This window comes from Monodon monoceros, unplaced genomic scaffold (assembly GCF_005190385.1).
Source record: "Monodon monoceros isolate NGI ecotype Baffin Bay Population unplaced genomic scaffold, NGI_Narwhal_1 Super_Scaffold_4, whole genome shotgun sequence".
NCBI lineage: Eukaryota > Metazoa > Chordata > Mammalia > Artiodactyla > Monodontidae > Monodon > Monodon monoceros.
This window is the reverse complement of record NW_021703781.1, coordinates 52,426,973-52,446,187: the sequence shown is the minus strand read 5'-3', so window position 1 is coordinate 52,446,187 and position 19,215 is coordinate 52,426,973. Positions and strand designations below refer to the sequence as shown.

At 48.8% G+C, this 19,215-nt stretch overlaps 1 protein-coding gene across 4 annotated transcripts; it reads right to left on the bottom strand.

Annotated features, from left to right (window-relative positions):
• Positions 1-926: 926 nt before the first annotated feature.
• On the bottom strand, positions 927-12,637 carry MARVELD1 (MARVEL domain containing 1). Of its 4 annotated transcripts, XM_029244607.1 has the most exons (3): positions 11,518-12,637; positions 10,571-10,857; positions 8,240-8,819 (listed from the first exon to the last, which is right to left on the bottom strand). In XM_029244607.1, the coding sequence occupies exon 1, from the start codon at positions 12,635-12,637 to the stop codon at positions 12,116-12,118; it is 522 nt and encodes a 173-aa protein (XP_029100440.1). In that variant the 3' UTR covers positions 8,240-8,819; positions 10,571-10,857; positions 11,518-12,115. The 4 variants fall into 4 exon arrangements, with proteins under 4 accessions (XP_029100442.1, XP_029100440.1, XP_029100439.1 ...); XM_029244609.1 differs by lacking the exons at positions 8,240-8,819; positions 10,571-10,857 and adding an exon at positions 927-986; XM_029244606.1 differs by having other exon boundaries at positions 10,571-12,637.
• Positions 12,638-19,215: the final 6,578 nt, after the last annotated feature.

Here is a 19,215-nt window from a genome sequence, read left to right as displayed (position 1 = left end):
TTCAGTGTCTCTCAGCTAGTATGCAACTGTGAGCTGGGATTTTAACCTCTTTGTCATCTGACCCTGGTTCCCCCAACCATACCATCACCACCTTAGTCTGCATTTACTGGCCTCATCCCCTGCTACATCCCTACAGGAGCCTCTTAACTTCAGCCAACTGAACTCCTCCATTGTTACCTTCAAGTGCCCCTTGCATTCTGGTCTCCTTACATTGCTTGTGCTGTGAGCTCCGGGAGGAATGCCCTTCTCCCACTTGTGCTTGGGTCCAAATCCAACCCATTCATCTGGGCAGGAGTCAAATGTCTACACTCCTTCCCTGATTGCCCCAGCCAGAAGTAATCACTTCCCCCTCCAAACAGCCAGAAGGTAGACAGATACAAATCAGCCACTCACCACTAAACTATATTCAGAAATCCCCTTGCTTTTTAGAGGAATGGGCCTGGCTTTGTGGCTGGGCCAGGCTTGTCTGATGGACTCTGCCTCTCCTTTAAGATGAGGCTAGGAGAAGCAGAGAAGGAAGAATGTTTTTTCTTCATTATCTTTACCGGTAATTCCACCTTCAGTAATTTACTCCAAAGGTAGATTTCACTTTCTTTGAAATCCCTCCTTCTTAGGTCTGCCTGGACCATTGGCCTCAGGCTGACTGTAGCTAGTAGTTTTATTGGTTCTCTCTCCTGGCAGCTATAGAATTGAGGGATATTATTCCAGAACTCCTAGACATTATTTGAGGAAAACACTGGAGGATACAAAAAGGCTCTAAAGACCAGAAAAGGACAACAGTGCTGGCCCATCAATGAACAAAGGCTTCCCCTGGTAACTAGAGACTGGTCAACTGGAGTCTGCTTTCTGGGAACTGACTCTGATTTTTCATAATCAAGTTCTCCTGGTTCCTTCTTTCCCTTCTCCAGCATTCTGAGTCTTCACTTCTTGCCTCAAATCCTGGTGCCACTGATGTTTTCCCCTGGATAGCTGATAGGTGGGAGAGACTAAGGGAGAAAATAAAATAGAAAAAGAGGATAATTAATACCTTAACATGACATTTTTCAGAGGTTACTCTTTGAATCTATAAGCAAGGGTGTATATGGTCCACATAATTTAATTTCACTGGGGCCCTTGGAGAAATATTAGCAAGAAATGTTAGGTAGAACAAGCTGGAAAAATATGAGCAGGAAGAGAAGGGAATGTCTAAGCACAGCTTTCTCCACCAGATGGCGCTCTCACCCACTCTTACACAGACTTGTTCAGAAGCCTCTCTAAACTTGGGGTTTCTGGCGATGGTCTCTCATGCCACCGTTTCTTGCATACACCAGATCTTCTCATGCTTCTAGCTGCATTAGTTATCTCTTGCTGTGTAACAATTATTTCAAAACTTACTGGCTTATCAAAACCGCAAAAAAACAAAAAACTTAGTGGCTTAAAACAATAATAAATATGTATTATTTGGCTTTTGGGTGGGTTTTGCAGGAAACTGCAAGCAGCTTGGTGGGTGGTTTTGGCCCAGGGGCTTTTGTGAGGTTGTACTCAGATGCTGGCCAGGGCTGCTGTCATCTGAAGGCTTGATGGGGCTGGAGGATTGGCTTCCTCACATAGCAGACCGGTTGGTGCTGGCTCTTGTGCTGACAGGCTGGCAAGGGGTTTCAGTTCCTCTCCACCTGGGACTCTCCAGAAGGCATCTCGAGTGTCCTCGCGACATGGAGGCTGACTTCCCCCAGAGCAGGAGATCCAAGAGGGAGCAAAGCAGGAAGCTACAAGGTCTTCTATGCCATATCCTCAAAAGTCACACACTGTCACTTTCACAGTATCCTGTTGGTTTTACGGGTGCGAACTAGTCAACATTCCAATGCATAGTGGGAAGATTATACAACAGCATAACTACCAGGAGGTGAGAATTATCGGGGCCATCCTGGAGGCCATCTTGGAGGCTGGCTGCTATGTGCTGCTCTGTCGGCTTAGATTACCTTTCCTTCCACCTCATCTCCCCCTGCTCACCTTTTAACATCCAGCTTGAATATCAGGTTCTTTGTAAAGACTTCCCCAAATAATTCCTCACTTCCTCCTCTGTGTTTACACAGAACTCTTTCATCTCTATTAAGCACCTATCACCTTGCATTTCTTTTTTCTTTCTTTCTTTCTTTTCTTTTTTTTTTTTTTTTTTGGCCGTGCAGCATGCAGGATCTTAGTTCCCCGACCAGGCGTCAAACTTACGCCCCCCTGCAGTGGACACTCGGAGTCTTAACCACTGGACCGCCAGGGAAGTCCCTCACCTTGCATTTCAATCTTTCTCTTGAACATGACTATTTCCCTCATTGTGTCCTGAATTCCTGAGAGCAGGGGGACTGTGACTTAACATCTTGCCAGTCCCAGTTTCTGCCAAGTATATAGCACAGCCCTGGCATAGTAGGTACTCAGTGAATGCTTGTTTTAAAATAAATGAGTAAAACAAAAAATAACAAGTGTTGGTGAGGATGTGGAGAAACAAGAACCTTGTGTGCTGTTGGTGGGAACGTAAATGGTGCAGACTCTATGGAAAACAATATGGCAGTTCCTAAAAAAGTTAAACAGAATCACCATATGATCCAGCAATGCCACTTCTGGGCATATACCCAAAAGAACTGAAAGCAGAGTCTCGAAGAGATATTTGTATACCCATGTTCACAGCAGTTTTAATCACAAAAGGTGGAAGCAGCCCAAGTGTCCACTAATGGATGAATGGATAAACAAAATGTGGTGTATACATACACAATGGGCTATTTTTACTTAAAAATAAGGAAATTCTGACACATGCTACAACATGAATGAACCTTGAGGACATTGATGCTGAGTGAAGAGCTCAGCCAGTCACAAAAAGACAAATACTGTATGATTACACTTATATGAGGTATCTAGAGCAGTGAAATTCATAGAGACAGAAAGTATTGAATAGTGGTTGTCAGGGGCTGGAGGGAGGGGGAATGGAGATTTATTATTTAATGAGTACAGACTTTCAGTTTTGCAAGATGAGAAGAGTTCTGAAGATGGTTGCCCAACAGCGTGAACATATTTAATACCAATGAACTGTACATTTAAAAAATGGTTAAGGGGGCTTCCCTGGTGGCGCAGTGGTTGAGAATCTGCCTGCTAATGCAGGGGACACGGGCTCGAGCCCTGGTCTGGGAAGATCCCACATGCCACGGAGCAACTAGGCCCGTGAGCCACAACTACTGAGCCTGCGCGTCTGGAGCCTGTGCTCCGCAACAAGAGAGGCCACGATAGTGAGAGGCCCGCGCACCGCGATGAAGAGTGGCCCCCGCTTGCCACAGCTAGAGAAAGCCCTCGCACAGAAACGAAGACCCAACACAGCCAAAAATAAATAAATAAAAACAAATGTGGGGTTTAAAAAAAAAAAGAGGTTAAGATGGGGACTTCCCTGGTGGTGCAGTGGTTAAGAATCTGCCTGCCAATGCAGGGGACACAGGTTTGATCCCTGGTTCAGGAAGATCCCACATGCCGTGGAACAATGAAGCCCATGCGCCACAACTACTGAGCCTGCGCTCTAGAGCCTGCAAGCCACAACTACTGAGCCCACGAGCCACAACTACCGAAGCCCATGCACCTAGAGCCCGTGCTCCACAAGAGAAGCCACCGCAATGAGAAGCCAGTGCACCGCAACGGAGAGTAGCCTCTGCTCGCCGCAACTAGAGAAAGCCTGTGTGCAGCAACAAAGACCCAATGCAGCCTAAATAAATAAACTTATTTTTCTTAAATGGTTAAGATGGTAAATTTTATGTTATGTGTATTTTGCCACAATTTTTAAAAATTTTAAACGGAGGAATGATGGATAAAGAAAGTGTGATATATCCATTCAGTGGAATATTAATATTTATCATTAAAAGGAATGAAGTATTGATATATGCTACAACATAGATGAACCTTGAAAACATTATGCCATGTAGACACAAAAGACCACATATTGTATGATTCCATTTACACTAAATGTCCAGAGCAGGCGAGTCCATACAGACAGAAAGTAGATTGATTAGTGGCTGCCAAGGACTGGCGGGAAGAAGGAATTGGGAGTGACTAATAGGTACAGCGTTTCTTTTTCGGGTGATGGAAATGTTCTGGAACTGGACAGTGGCGATAGTTGCACAACTTTGTGAATATACTAATTCACTAATTAGAGTGAATTGTACGCTCTAAAACGGAGAATTTCTGCGCGAAATTTTATCTTACAGGAACTGTTTCAATTTTTTTAAATGAATGAATAAATGAAAAACATTTGACCGATATGTATTTTTAGATTCTCTTTAATATTTGGGTTTACTCTAGTATTTAAACTTAATATTGGGGTATATTTTTGGATTAATAACTCACTGCCATTGCTCTGAAAAGTGTTCAATAAATAACATCTTTATGTTCTTGTACCTGGGAAAGAAGCCCTCATGAGTAATGAGTTTTCCAGCTGTGACACAGTGAGTTGTTGGACAAACACAGCACGGAAATGAATGTCTGCTGTTATACTCTTACTCAACAGCTCTTGGCAGCCATGAAAACAACCATTCATCAAACACAGGGGCAAAAAAAGTCTCAAAGAGCAAGGCAATGAAAACCTCAGCAATAAAACCTGTGGCCTCCCAGCAAAGAAGCAGTTAACTGTCCACCCAAAAGTCCTTTCCCTCTTCCAGGGTATAGAGTTGTATAGCCGGGCAGCTGTTGCCCCACCATGGACTACACCTTCCAGCCTCCTTGCATATAGATTATTCGGTCATGTGACTCCCCAAAAGAAGTGAGTGATGAGAGTCACTTCTAGTCCAAGGCATTTAAATGTCGGAAATCTACTCCTCCCGCTTTTCTCCCAAATGCCAGCTCAAAGCAGAGGGGATGGCGGGGCCACAAAGTGGGAGGAGCCTAAGTCCCTGAATCATCACATCCTGGAAACCTCCCACTGACCTGGAATATCCACAATGGACAACTATGTGAGGCAGAAATAGATTTGTATGTGAACAACAAATAGACTTTTGTTATATTAAGCCACTGAAATGTTGAGGTGTGTTTGTTACAGCAGCTAAACACCAATATTCATTCATTCCACCAAATAACTACTTATTATGTGCCTTTCATGGGAATATAGAGAAGAATAGCCTGGAATTCTTCCCTCAAAAAGTTCTCATTCTAAATTGGAGAATTAGATGAGAGAATTAATGGGAGAGACAACTTGAATAAAAATGCCACGAATGGAAAGGCAGTAGGTGAGCCACAAAAAACCCTGCATAGACCAATTACCATTAACGAAACTGAGAGAATTAACCAAAAAACTTCCTAAAAGGGAGTTCCCTTGTGGCCTAGTGGTTAGGACTCCAGGCTTTCACTTCCATGGCCCCAGTTCAATCCCTCATCGGGGAACTGAGATCCCACAAGCCGCACAGCTTGGCTAAAAACAAATAAATAAAACAAAAAAAGCTTCCTAAAAGGCATCAGGACCAGGTTATTTTGTAGACAATTTTATTAAACCCATCAGTAAAATGATATGGTTAAAATATTCCAGAGAACAGAACAAGATGGAAAACTTCCCAATTTATTCTGAGTCCGGAATTACCATCCATGATACAAATGTCAGGCAAGAGCACACACACAAATAAACAAACTTCATCTGGAGCATAGGTAATAAAAATAGCAAAAGAGGGCTTCCCTGGTGGCACAGTGCTTGAGAGTCCGCCTGCCGATGCAGGGGACATGGGTTCATGCCCCGGTCCGGGAAGATCCCACATGCCGTGGAGCGGCTGGGCCGGTGAGCCATGGCCGCTGAGCCTGTGCTCCGCAACGGGAGGGGTCACAACAGTGAGAGGCCCCGCGTACCGCAAAAAAAAAAAAAGAAAAAGAATCCACCTGCCAATGCAGGGGACAAGGGTTCGATGCCTGGTCCGGGAAGATCCCACATGGCGTGGAGAAACTAAGCCCGTGCGCCACAACTAACAACTACTGAAGCCCACATGCCTAAAGCCTGTGCTCAAACAAGAGAACAAGAGAAGCCACCGCAGTGAGAAGCTCGTGCACCGCAACGAAGAGAAGAGTAGTCCCTGCTCTCTGCAACTAGAGAAAGCCCACGAGCAGCAGCAAAGACCCAACGCAGCCAAAAATAAATAAATTACATAAATTAAAAAAAAAGAATAAAATAAAATAAAAATTCCCACTGTGGTAGTGGAACTCTTTCTCCAAAAAAATAATAAAATTAAATTAAAAGGACTAGAGCTATATTATTATATTATAGAACATTAGAAAGTGTTTAGAACTATATTATTGCTAAATTTTAAAAGCAAGTTGTAGAAGAGCCTGAATGTATATGTGTGTATTTGGGTGAGCATCCAGATATTTCGTTAGTTATAAAAATTAAGGAAGAAGGCTTAATAGTGAACAATGGCTTATTGCTCAGGTGTGAGGTTAGGATGATCGAATGACTTCTCTTTTTACTTTGTACACTTCTGTACAGGTAAAAAAATTTAATGGGTATATATTACTATTTTATTCTACAAATAACAATTGTAACAAACAAAAACAATAAAAATAGTGCTAACGAGACCTTTCTCCCATATCCCTGCCTTTTCCTTTTTATGCCTGAAAAGGAATTCTTAATTCTCCTTCCTCACCATTGACCATCCCACTCCCATCCCTAGAAAAGCAGGAAAAGTAATAGAAATGAACAAACCCCTCAGATTCCCCAGACCCAAATGGGCTCAGTTATGTCCCCAAGGAGCAGTGTCTTATTTCAAAGTGCCAGCATTAAACAGGAAATGTCAGATTAGACCATTCCTGAACACCTGGTCTCTAGGAGGGAAAACCAAACTCCACCTCTACCTCAGAGCCTGCCCAGAGGCCCACAGGGCTTAGCAACTGGCTGCTGAGGATAGTAAGAGAACATCTTCTTTCCAGGCCCAGTCCTGCCACTTGCCAGCTATGTGACCATGGATAAGGCCTTCTCCTCTCTGGGGCTCTATTTCTTCTATTGAATGGGGGTGACAATGCCAACCTCTAAGACTGGTGACAAGATCAAATAAGGTAATGCACCATTTTCAATTGCAAATATTCCACCGAGCTAAAGTAGAGCAGGTGGCTTACCAGCCTTTGCATAAAGGCCACTTTTTATTTCGTGTGATATTCACTAATTGACACAGAGGGAAGAGGAGAGACAGGGAGGATCTTGGGCAGCTGCTGGCATTCTCCTCCAAGCTGGAAATGCAAACCATGAAGAGGAGGATGAGAGAGAGAGTTTGTGCTGTATTTTGTTTGTTTGTTTGTTTTTGGGTTTTTTTGCAGTACGCGGGCCTCTCACTGTTGTGGCCTCTCCCGTTGCGGAGCACAGGCTCCGGACGCGCAGGCTCAGCGGCCATGGCTCACGGGCCCAGCCGCTCCGCGGCATGTGGGATCTTCCCGGACCGGGGCACGAACCCGTGTCCCCTGCATCGGCAGGAGGACTCTTAACCACTGCGCCACCAGGGAAGCCCTGTGCTGTATTTTGAGGAGGGTGCTTTGAAGAGAGTGGGTGTGGAGCACACACAGCATCAGATCCCTGCCTGGAGCTGTTCTAGGTGTGCTTTGAGATCTGCCAGCAGAACTCTATGTCCCGGCTGTGGACAGCAGGCCCAGGTCACAGGAGGGAGGAGCCGACAAGAAGCCTGTTAACTGCCCTCCAGCCCTTTCCAGGGTACCTCAGTCAGCAGGCTGAGGCTGGAAGGCAGAGAGGGGGGACCAGATTGGGTGTGTCTAGAAGGCAACACCAGAACGATGATCTGCAGGAAAGAACCAGAGCCTGGGCTCCAGGAGACCCCACTCTGGCCCCAGTCAGCTCTGTGACATTAAGCAAGTTGCCACTCCACCCTGGGGTTCATCTCCCCTTCTGTAATATGATGGGCTTGGACCAGAACAGGACCCTCTGGTTCCGTGACCATAGTCATTCTGTGCCTGCCTATCAGGCAGTGGAACTTCCCAAACAGAGGGCCCATTGAGAGCAGGGGTGGGAGCTTCTGGAATTCCCTTCAGCCTCAGTCAGGGACAGACACAGGGAGTTTTATTCCTGATTCCTGTGCCCTGCCTTAACTGTACTGGAAATCTATGACCTCATTTTTCTTTCCCTCCCAGAAAGAAGGGGAAGCCAGGGAGGCAGACAAATGTGGCAAAATGAGAAGATGGAGGGAGGCTAGGGGACCTGACACAGAGTGTTACTGCAGGGGGCAGGAGAGAAGACACATACACCCAGATCAGACAAACAAACTTTATTCAGAAAAGCATATTAGTAATCACCACTAAACTACTGAATGAAGCACATCGGTCCCCTCTTCTCCCTACCCTCCCTCACCCTCCCACGCACACCCTCTCTTTGGCCTTTGTAGAATACTGGAGAAAGCCTCTCCTGGGCCCACAAGTGGTCCCAGACTTTTGGGCTGGGGGCAGCCCACAGCAGTGTCAGGTTGGATCGAGTCGTGGAGTCCAAAGAGGGAGGCCAAGGAGACTGCCTCCAGTATCCAAAAGTTCCGGGCCGGCTCAGGTAGTCATTCCCATGGCACAGGGCCCCGAGGGGAAGGAGAGGATGGGTGTGGGAGCTGTCTTCATGTCCTTCTCACATCTGGAGAAGCCGCGGGAGGCCAAGTGGGAAGGCACATCTAGACGAGCCAGTGAGCTCTGGAATGTTTCAGGCACATGTGGCTGTATAAGGTACCATGAAGGCCAAGGAGACGTCTGCTCCTGAATAAGGTCAGCTAACCACAGACAAAGCGCTATGGGCTGCGGGCTACGAAGAGGTCCTCAAAGGGCTGTATCTGAGCTGAAGGTGCAGCTTATGTGATGATCTAAAAAAGAGAAAAGAACACATGCTGGAGCTCAAAAGCCATTGCTTAGGGTTCAGGGGTGCACGGCTCAGTTCCAGGTATCTGGAAGCTTGTGCCCAAGTCATAACGCAAGCAGAATAGGAATTTCTCTACGTCAAGGCAAAAGGAACCTTCACCATCTTGGCTCTTCCACCGAATGATGTGGAAAGGGAGCTGCTGGGCAAAGATTATTCCCTCTCCCCACCTCCTTATATGGCCAGTGAAAACACTGAAACCCTCTGCTGGCCCAGGGAAGGGGCCCTGGGAGAGGTCAGAATGACTGGCTCTGGGAGTCTCCATGGCCTCAGCAACATGGAAATCTGCAACAGAAGAACCAAAGTTGCCGGGCTTCCAAGACACCTCCAGTATCCCAGCAAAGGTCACCCCCAGGTTCTGGCTGGCACCAGCAGTGGGCACTAAGGAAACAGGTACCCTGCCTGGAGCATGGCAGCAGGACCCCAGCCTAACTGAGATGCTGAAGGGCTCAGTGTTCTGGGATTTCCCGGAGGACAGAAAACAACAGCAACAACAATAACACAAATAACCACAATTTTAATGGTTACAGAGTTTCAGTTTTGCAAGATGAAAAAGTTCTGGAGATGGATGGTGCTGATGGCTGCACGGCACTGTGAATGTGTTTAATGTCACTGAACTGTACGCTTTAAAGACAATTTCGATGGTCAATTGTATGTTATGAATATTTTACCACAATTAAAAAAAATTTTTTTTCCCAAAGATAACCATGGGGATTCCCCGGCGGTCCAGCGGTTAGGACTCCACGCTTTCACTGCTGAGGGTGCAGGTTCAATCCCTGGTCTGGGAACTAAGATCCCACAAGCCACGTGGTGTGGCCAAAAATATTAAAATAAATAAATAAAGATAACCATGTTAACAGCATCTAACATGTATTGACCCCCTACTGTATACAGCACAGCCTGGTTCTGAAGAGGACAGACTGCCAGAGTTCAAATCCAAACTCACCAGCTGGGAGACTCTAGGTAAGTCACTTAACCTCTCTGTGACTCATTTTCCTCATACAGAATATGGAAATAATACTAGAACCCAGCTCAGTAGGGTTGTTGAGAGAATGAAATGAATACATAAGTGCTTTGAGCAGTGCCGGGCACAAAGATGTAAAGATGGTGACTATGTAAAACTCACAAAAGCACTCCACATCCCCACCCAGATCTTCACCACTACAACAGAGAAACCTAAGACTTTTCTTCCTAAACTCTACAAACACGCTCACAAAAAAGCATTCTGGCTTCCCCTATTCTAGTTTCTAATCCAGAGAGGGCTGAACTTTTTCAAAGAGCAGACCTTTGAAGGATTTAGCAAAAAGGTTGAATTGTTGTCATAACCCTTTGGACATTGTGGTTATTACTGTCACCCCTTCAACTTGCTCCTGAATAAAAACACTTTAACTTTTTTTTTTTTTTGCGGTACGTGGGCCTCTCACTGTTGTGACCTCTCCCGTTGTGGAGCACAGGCTCCGGACGCGCAGGCTCAGCGGCCATGGCTCACGGGCCCAGCCACTCCGCGGCATGCGGGATCCTCCCGGACCGGGGCACGAACCCGTGTCCCGAACCCGTGTCCCCTGCATCGGCAGGCGGACTCCCAACCACTGCGCCACCAGGGTAGCCCAAACCCTTTATCTTTTAGAAAAGGAGCGGGCTCTGGGTTTTTTTATTCAAAGGCCTATGAGCTCGCCAGAAAGCCAAGAGGCATCTTACCTTACCGAGGCTGGGCCAGCTGTTCATCCCAGATCCCGAGTTTTCTTCTCTGTTTGGTGTGACCCACCCCTGCCAGTTGCTTATGGTCAATGCCAGCATCTCTTACAGGTGATGTTCCTTTTGACTGGGAAACCAGGAAACCATCTGGACAACCTTGGCTTCATTTCCCAAACAATGTAAAGGAATGTTCAATCCACAGTTTCCCCAGGCTCTCGCTGGCCTGGCAGGGCCGGCTATCTTCTCTTTAATGGAGGGGGTGCGGGGCCTCCCTCTGCTATAGAAATTCCCTGGGAAAGAGAAGGAGTGCCCCTTGTCTTCAAACAGACCACAGCCAACGGGTCGGGACCCTTGGTGATAAATGAGAGCCAGGACGACGCACGGCTGCTTGGAACCTTAGGTGGAAAAAGCTGGTCCAGGTCCAGAGGCAGTTAACACTGTAAACTAAGTTACCTGGGCTTCTTTTAGAGCAGGACTTCTCAAAGCCTTTCATATGCTAATGAGCACTGTGAATCTTCAAGACGGGGAGAAAGCACCTTAGACAAACCCTTTGGGCCTTGGAACCCTCTATTAGAGGGTAGCTCCAGAGTCCGGATTCCTGGGAACAACCAGTGCTTTAAAGTAAACAACGCTAGACTGAGAGTCCAAAGACCGGGTTCTAATCTTTTTCTGGTTGTTCGCAAGAGCAAGCTCTGAGTCTCCATCTGCAAAAGGAAGGGGGTGGGCCTCGCCTAACATTCCTTGACGTAGGTGTGGTATCCCTAATGCAAAAAAGATATTGGGAGGTGGGGACGGAACAGAAACCTGTGAGAGGAAGGCTGGGAAGGTGAGGCCAGGGAAGCTAGTGGGCGTTAGGAACTGGCCTCCGTGAACCGCGAGGACAAAGACGGAACAGGAGGAGAAAGAAGACTCCAAAGGTGCAAGGGTACAGCCCCCTTATCCATCCTCACCTTTGCAGATGGGCCCCAGCGCAAGACATCAAAGCACCGAGGGATGGCCCGGAAGGAATGCGCAGGATGCCCGCACAATCCCAAGCTAAAACCACACCCGTCGCTCATCCCAGGACCAGTGGAGGCCCGTCCCCAGCTCCGCCCGCGACGTCATGCCTGCCTTTTTCAGCACTCGGGGCTGGAAGAGGGGCCAGGGCAAGGGGGTGCTCTTCCGAACGCGGAGCGAGAGGGAGGGGGCAGTGGCGCCGCCAGTAGACTGGTTCCAATTTGGGAGCCTCCCCCGGATCTACGCGGCGCCTGTCCACGTCTCGCTCTCGGCCGGGAAGGGGATGAGGAACCGCGAGGCTTCGCCCCGGGGCGGCCCGACTGAAAGAGTGCGTCCGCCCCTCGGATGCGGCTCTGCCCTGGTCCCAGGAGACGGCGCAGCTGTCCGGACTCTGGACTGCGGCGAAGCCGTCGGACGGGAACTGCGATCCGGGCGCCGGGGCGCGGGCGGCGGCAGGAACGCAGGGCGAGGCGAGGGGAGGGAGCCGGGGCGCACGGGCGCGGGGCGGTGGCGGCAGGAAGGACGGGTCCCCCGCCCCGCGGCGCAGCGACCTCACGCCACCTCCTGCTCGCCCTGGTAGTGGCGGCAGCAGCCGTAGAGTGCTGAGAGCAGGTAGAGGCCGAGGCAGAGGCCGCCGCAGACGGCGGCCGCCAGGAAGGCGTGGTAGGCGCAGGACATCTGGTAATCCTTGAGGTTGCAGTAGCTGTGGCTCTGCGTCTGGCTGATCATGATGCCCATCGCGGCGCCGTAGAGCGCGGCCGCCAGCAGGTCGTGTGCCACGTTGACCACCAGCCAGCGCGAGCCCAGCACGGGCACCAGCTCGTGCTTGCCCAGCAGCGTGAGGAAGTAGAGGCCCAGGGTCAGCAGCCAGAAGAGCACGGACACGAAGAGCGCGAAGTGCACCGGGCCCTGGTACCTGCTTGTGGCGATGGTGATCCAGAAGGCGGCGCCGGCCAGCAGCTGCAGCAGCCGCAGCACGCCCAGCGGGCCGCGCAGAAAGGCCCGCTGCAGGCTCACCGCGCCGCGGGCCGCCCGCGCCTGGGGCGGCGGCTGGCGCGGGGGCGGCGGGAGCATGGCCCCCGGGCGCGGTGGCGGCGGCGGCGGCGCCCCGAGCAGCGGAATGGCGACGTCTGGCTCGCGGAGGTGGCCCGGCCGACGTGCCCCTGAGTCCGCCGCGGCCTCCTCGCTCCCCTCCGAGTCCTCCTCTCTTCCTCTCCCCTTCTCCCCACTCTACCTCTCCTCTCTCCTCCCCTCTCTCCTCCCCGCAGCCCTCCTCTCTTTCTCCGTTTCTCTCTCTCTCCACCCCTCCTGCCCGCCCTCTCCCTTCCCCTCCTCCTTCTCCACCCCCACTCGCTCCTCCGGGCTTCCTGCCTTCTCTCTTTGGGCCTCGCCCACCACCCTGGTGCCCCCCTTCCCGTCGGCGCCAAACTCCCAGCTCGGATTCCTTCCTCCTTCGAGCAGGGCGGAGGGCACCCCAGCTGGCCGTGGGTCTTCCGCTTCGTCCGACTGGGCCGAGTTTGCCACAACTGCTCACCCTGCCTGCCCTGGCTCCCTGGCTCCGGTCCAGCCTCGAAGCTGTGAGTCGTCTTCTGGAGGTGGAGCGTCCCCTCAGTGTTAGGCTGGGCCTTTTTCTTTCTTCTCCCTCCTGTCCTAATAGTTCACTGAGGCCTCCCGGCCCTTCCTTGGCGCTGGAGGAGAGCAGTGCCAGGCTTAAGCTGCCATCTCTTCTCACCTGGACATCCGAATATCATATCCTGCCAGTGCCCACCCCAAACTTATTCTGTCCAAAGCTGGGCTCAGACTTTGTCTCAGCCATCCGAGTTCTCATGTCAGTGAAAGGGACCATCACCTGCTCCAGGCCGCACTGCCCCTCCCGTGCCACAAAGCAAAGTCCTATTAGTCCAATCTCTTTTTTCCAACCTTCTTTGCCATCGAGCATATTAAAAATAGGCTTCCCAGCATGACCAGGACACAAACCCAGCTCTAAGAGACAGCAAAGCCCAACAATGCTTTACATTATTGCTATTACTGTGATTTGCAGGAATTCTCATTTAAGCCTCAGAGAACCCCCGAGATACATACAGTTATTTTCCTCATCTTGTGGAGGAGAAAAACGGAACCTACAGAGGTTAAGACCACGAAACTGGTAACTGCTGCTGGTCTCTCTTTCCTCCCCTTCTGATCCAACCTTTGTGCACTGTGGCATCTTTCTAAAACACAGACCTGGTTGTATATACACTGCTTCCCCTACTGACCACAGAATAGGGTTCTATCTCTTCTATGGGGATGTTTCACAACCTGGCCCCAACCGACTTCCAATTTCCTGGTTTTCCACTTCCTTTTCTTACCCATGCTTGCACCCAGCATGCCAACCCCACCAAACCTCTTAAGGTTCCCAAATAGTCTCAGAATGCCCTTCATTCCCAAACCCCATTTGTCTGGCAAATTCCTACGTATCCTTCAATGCCCAGTTTAAATGTTCCTCCCCTTGGTTTAGCCTCCCAGGCTGTTGATTGCTGGCTCTTCTAGGCCCCCCTTGGATGTTCCCTCTGTAGTAGTTGAGTCAGCTACATCATAACCATTGCTTATCAAGTCTTATTCATCGTTTCCTGTGCCTGGCACGTAAGAGACTCAGTAAATGTCTGTGGAGTGGAAGACTGGGTGGCTGCAGGAACAGCAGTGGAAGTGAGAGGACCCCTCTTGTCCTGGGGACTGTACATGCATCAGACCCCCAGCTTATCCTACCCTACAGAGCTCGTTTCTCGTCTCTTGGTAATGGGATGAGGCAGCTGGCCTCTGGCTCCCCCTGAGGGAGAAAAACTACGTGGCTTCTGGGGAGCTAATGCCTCCCACTGCCAACTCAGCCCCACCTACGGGTACCTGAATGCATATTTTAAGTGAACAAATGGTGGTGTATACCACCCGCATTTTTTGGTAAGACAGCATGGCATAAAGGCTCAGGGTGTAAACCCTGGAGACAGACTGCCTGGCTACTTCTCACTGCTTCACCACTCCCTGGTGCGGGACCTGGGGGGGGTCTGTACCTCAGTTTCCTCATCTGTGAAATCTTTTCATTCAGCAAATAGATATTAAGCACCTAGTAAGTGCTAGGCACCATTTGAGGGGCTAGGGATACATAATATATATGTGATTATTATGAATTGAATGCTTACTATACACTTTATATAAAGTGAGCACTTTATTGTTCTGCCTAATCCTTATACCAGCTCTTTAAAATAACTGGTATTAACTCTGATTCACTGATGGGGAAACCAAGGCTTAGAGAGGTAAGGAAGTGGACCATGCTCACAGAGCTGATGAGTGACAGTTTAAATAGGAGCCTGGGTGTGGCTGACTCCAGGTCCACATTCAATATGCTTTTATATACTTTTGCATATTTAATTCTCAGCTACTGCCACAGGGACCCAGAAAGGTTACATGACTTGCCCAAAGAAACACAGCTACTAAGTGTCAGTGTGGGGACTCAAACCTAGGTCTTCCGATCCCAATTTCAGGGCTGTTCCTTCAGCAGCCCTGAGCAACCCCTGGAGAGACATCCTCAATGTCTTCAGGGTGCCAGTCTCGAGTGTGGTTGGGGCTAGGATGCGCAGCTGGGCACTGAATCTGGGTGCTGCACTGATGACAGGGAATTATGACAACCACACAAACTGCCTCTGTAAGTGGGGGACCTAAGCCAACAAACATTTAGAGGCAGACAAGAGAATCCTTGCCTCTTCTAAAAAGGCCTCTGGGGCTTCCCTGGTGGCACAGTGGTTAAGAATCTGCCTGCCAACACAGGGGATACGGGTTCGAGCCCTGATCCGGGAAGATCCCACATGCCACGAGCAACTAAGCCTGTGCGCCACAACTACTGAGCCTGCGCTCTAGCGCCCACGAGTCACAACTACTGAGCCCATGCACCACAACTACTGAAGCCCGCACGCCTAGAGCCCGTGCTCTGCAGCAAAAGAAGCCACCGCAATGAGAAGCCCACACACCTCAACAAAGGGTAGCCCCCGCTTGCCGCAACTAGAGAAAGCCCGTGCAGCAACGAAAGCCCAACGCAGCCAAAAATAAATAAAAAATAAAGAATAAATAAATAAATAATTAAAAAGGCATCAGGAGAGTTGGGGTGGGGCGCCACCTGGTGGACACAAACTTTTGGCTTCACAAGGCAAATCCTACTCCTTATAAGGAAGCGCCCTTGGCGGCTTTGAGGAGATATTTTTAGCCTCTGGAATCTTGAAGACATTCCAAAAGACGGTCCACAGACTCCGCAAAAGCATGACCATGCACAAAGATCTTGATACCTCCAACTCAACAAGTATGGTCTAAGCACCTGCTGGATGCAAACAATCTGGGTGTGGAATGCAGGAATGAAGAGGACCCATGCTTGCCCTCAAAGTGTTTGCACTCTGCTGGTAGGGGAGGGACAGATGTGGACACAAATGGACACAAAAAAGAGGCATGGATGAGAATTATAAGGAAAATACAAAAGGGAAAGAGTATCGTGATGGGAGGGCTGAGGAAAGATTCAAAAACGAAGTGTCATTTGAGGATGGATAGAGTTTTGACAAGCAGAGGTGGGGGATAGGTGTCTTGGACGAGGCAGTCTCCCATCAGGCAGGTCCTGAGCATCCCTGGATGTTATCACTGAGTATGCCAAGAATGCAAGGCCATGACAGCTCTTTCCGCAACCATTTCTCAGTGTTGTTTTTGCAGCCAGCAGCTTTGAGGGATGAGGGAACATCTTCTCCCAGACACAGAGCAGACTCACTTATTGCTTACGATAAAAGTGGTGAGGTAGGAGGGGACTGTGGTGGGTTTTCCAAGCTCAGAGCTCCGCAGCTGTGACGCAAACCCGCTGCATGTGTAACATCCACCTGGGTCCCTCTGTAGTGCCCCCGTGAAACTTGAGAACAAGGGAAAGATGTGTAACAATGGTGCTAATGCTGCTTGCTGTGCCAACAGCGGTCAATCCTTTGTCTCTGACTCAGGAATCCTGTGTCTTCTGCCAGCATTTATGAAACGACAGCAGGCTAGCTTTTTAGCTTATAAATGGGGTAAATCCCAGCCCCTGACAGGTGTTCTAGGCAGAGGGAACAGTGTGAGCAAAAACGGGGCTAGCTTGTTTAGGGAACAAGTAGTGACACTAGATAGATACTGTGTGCAATGACATTCGATATGCCCAGAGGGGGAGGCAACCTGTAATAAGGAGGAAGGTGTAGCCCACCCTGAGATCCCACGATCAGCTCTTACTGTTCACAGTCAGATTCTATTCTGTTCTCAGTCTCTGGGCTACTGTAAACATACTGCATATATAGACTCAACTCACAGTGGTTTAACACCTTTTATGTCCCAAGCCCTGAGCTGGCACTTGACCCAAATCAGTAATTGTGGCACGCAGCCTCAGTAGTTGTGGCGCACTTAGTTGCTCGGCGGCAATGTGTGATCTTCCCGGACCAGGGCTCGAACCCGTGTCCTCTGCATTGGCAGGTGGATTCTTTTTTTTTTTTTAAAGGAATTTTGCCTTTTTTTAAAAAATTTTTATTTATTTATTTATTTTTGGCTGTGTTGGCTCTTCGTTTCTCTGCGAGGGCTTTCTCTAATTGCGGCAAGTGGGGGCCACTCCTCATCGCGGTGCGCAGACCTCTCACTATCGTGGCCTCTCCCATTGCGGAGCACAGGCTCCAGACGCGCAGGCTCAGTAATTGTGACTCACGGGGCTAGTTGCTCTGCGGCATGTGGGATCTTCCCAGACCAGGGCTCGAACCCGTCTCCTCTGCATTGGCAGGCGGATTCTTAACCACTGCGCCAACGGTGTATTTTTTTTAATGTTTCTATAATGCACCATTTGCCTGTAGGACTTTGTTGTTTTCAGCCTGTTCAGTTTGTAAGTTCACAGAAGAGGGTTGTTGTAAGTTGCTTTTTGTAACGTCCTAAGCAGAAGGATGCTTTTTAAAAAGTTTAGAATGATCAGGTCATTTATCAAGAAAAACGGAGTTGACTCAAGAGTCCCACTGTTGCTTGTCAAGTGAGTGTGGAAGTTCTCTCTGTTCTCCCCAGAACAGAACATTCAGCAACAACAAACCCATGGGAACAAGTCTCAGCCCCACTGGGGGATCATTTGTGACTGTCCAGCTGCTTGAACAATTCCTGCAGCATAGAGAGGGAAGGAGTCGAATGCTGCTTTAGTGTCTGTAGCAAGGTTTATATTATGCACTGTGCCTATAGCACCTTACTTCATCCTCACAGCAATGCTCAGAGGTGGGTATGATTATTCCCATTTTATAGATGAGAAAATAGAGAAGCAGAGAGGTTAAGTTATTTGCCTAAGGTTAAACAGCTAGAACCCCTTTCCTAGACTCTACTCCCCTAAAAACTAGCACCTTGCTGAGCCATATTGGAACCTAGGGCGAAAGGAAAAATGTGTGCCCCTATGTGCACTTATCAAAACATCCTTCCATATTTTGAACCAAATGGAAAAAGTGGATAAAATCTCTACGATCAAAAAACACAACCATATATAAAGCCCTGTGTTGCCCAATCTGTTCGCACAATATTGTCAACACTCACAAAGCCAATTGGCAGGAGACACAATGGCGGCCTTCCTGGGAACCGCGGGCTGATTGGAAATGACTGTTCCCATTGCAAAATGATAGTGTCATAAAACAAACAACAGCCTGTCTTTATGTTAAATGTCAATACTTTGTTCATCGTGGATATTTTGCATTATTTTGATCTTTAAAGATATTACATTAAAATATTTATCCTAATTATGGAGTTTTTTGTTGCCCCCTCAAATATTGCACCCAAGGAGTGTTCCACTTGCCTCACCTTAATCTGATCCCTGGTAAAGCCAGGTCTTGGCCTGAATTACCCCAGGGCTCCATTCCCCAGGGTAGGCCTTCACTAAACAGGGCCCTGTTGGGGAGTGGATCCCAGATCCCCTACTCTTGCATGGCCTCACGGAAGTGCCTCATCTTCTCATCAGAAATATTGAATCACAAAGCTGTAGCAATAGAAATGGTTCCATTGTGTGGTAAGCACACAATGGTCACATGCCTGCAAAGATGTCTGGAGGCACCAGATATTCTCTACCCAGCCTTAGTCACATCTGACCCAGAAGCCACAAGTCCCCGATTCCTACCCTGATATGCTCAGCAGAGCTCATGGCATCAGAATTCTTAGCCTCTCCAAGCACTGATATGCCAAGAGTTTGGCTTTCCTATTGTGGGGAATGGAGTAGAAGGAGTTCCTGGTTCAGAAGCCCAGATTCCTGGTTTAACTGTCTGCACAGTACTCTCCTTAGCCAAGCAGTTGGATGAAAGGCTTTGCAGCAATACTTTCTATTGGAGATGAACATTGCTGATTTCTCCATTCTTTTCAATATTTCCACAGGGCTTCAGGAAAGCAAAGAGAAGCCACTGTTAAAACCCTTTAAGCTACAATAAAGCACTTGCTGATAACTGTTTTTGTGCAGGACACAGAGAGGAATTAGAGACCGTGGGATGAGGAAGAACAGCTCCCAAACATACCCTCCACCTTGCCAAAAGGGACCCACAATCCCAGTGTGCTGGCTCTTACTCTTCCCCCCTGGGAACTTTTACAGAAGAGAACTCAAATGACTACAAAGGTCAGCTTTGAAGTGA

Bases quoted from the DNA above. Each gene is read 5' to 3' on its own strand.
- MARVELD1 (XM_029244609.1), bottom strand. From the start codon at position 12,637: ATGCTCCCGCCGCCCCCGCGCCAGCCGCCGCCCCAGGCGCGGGCGGCC.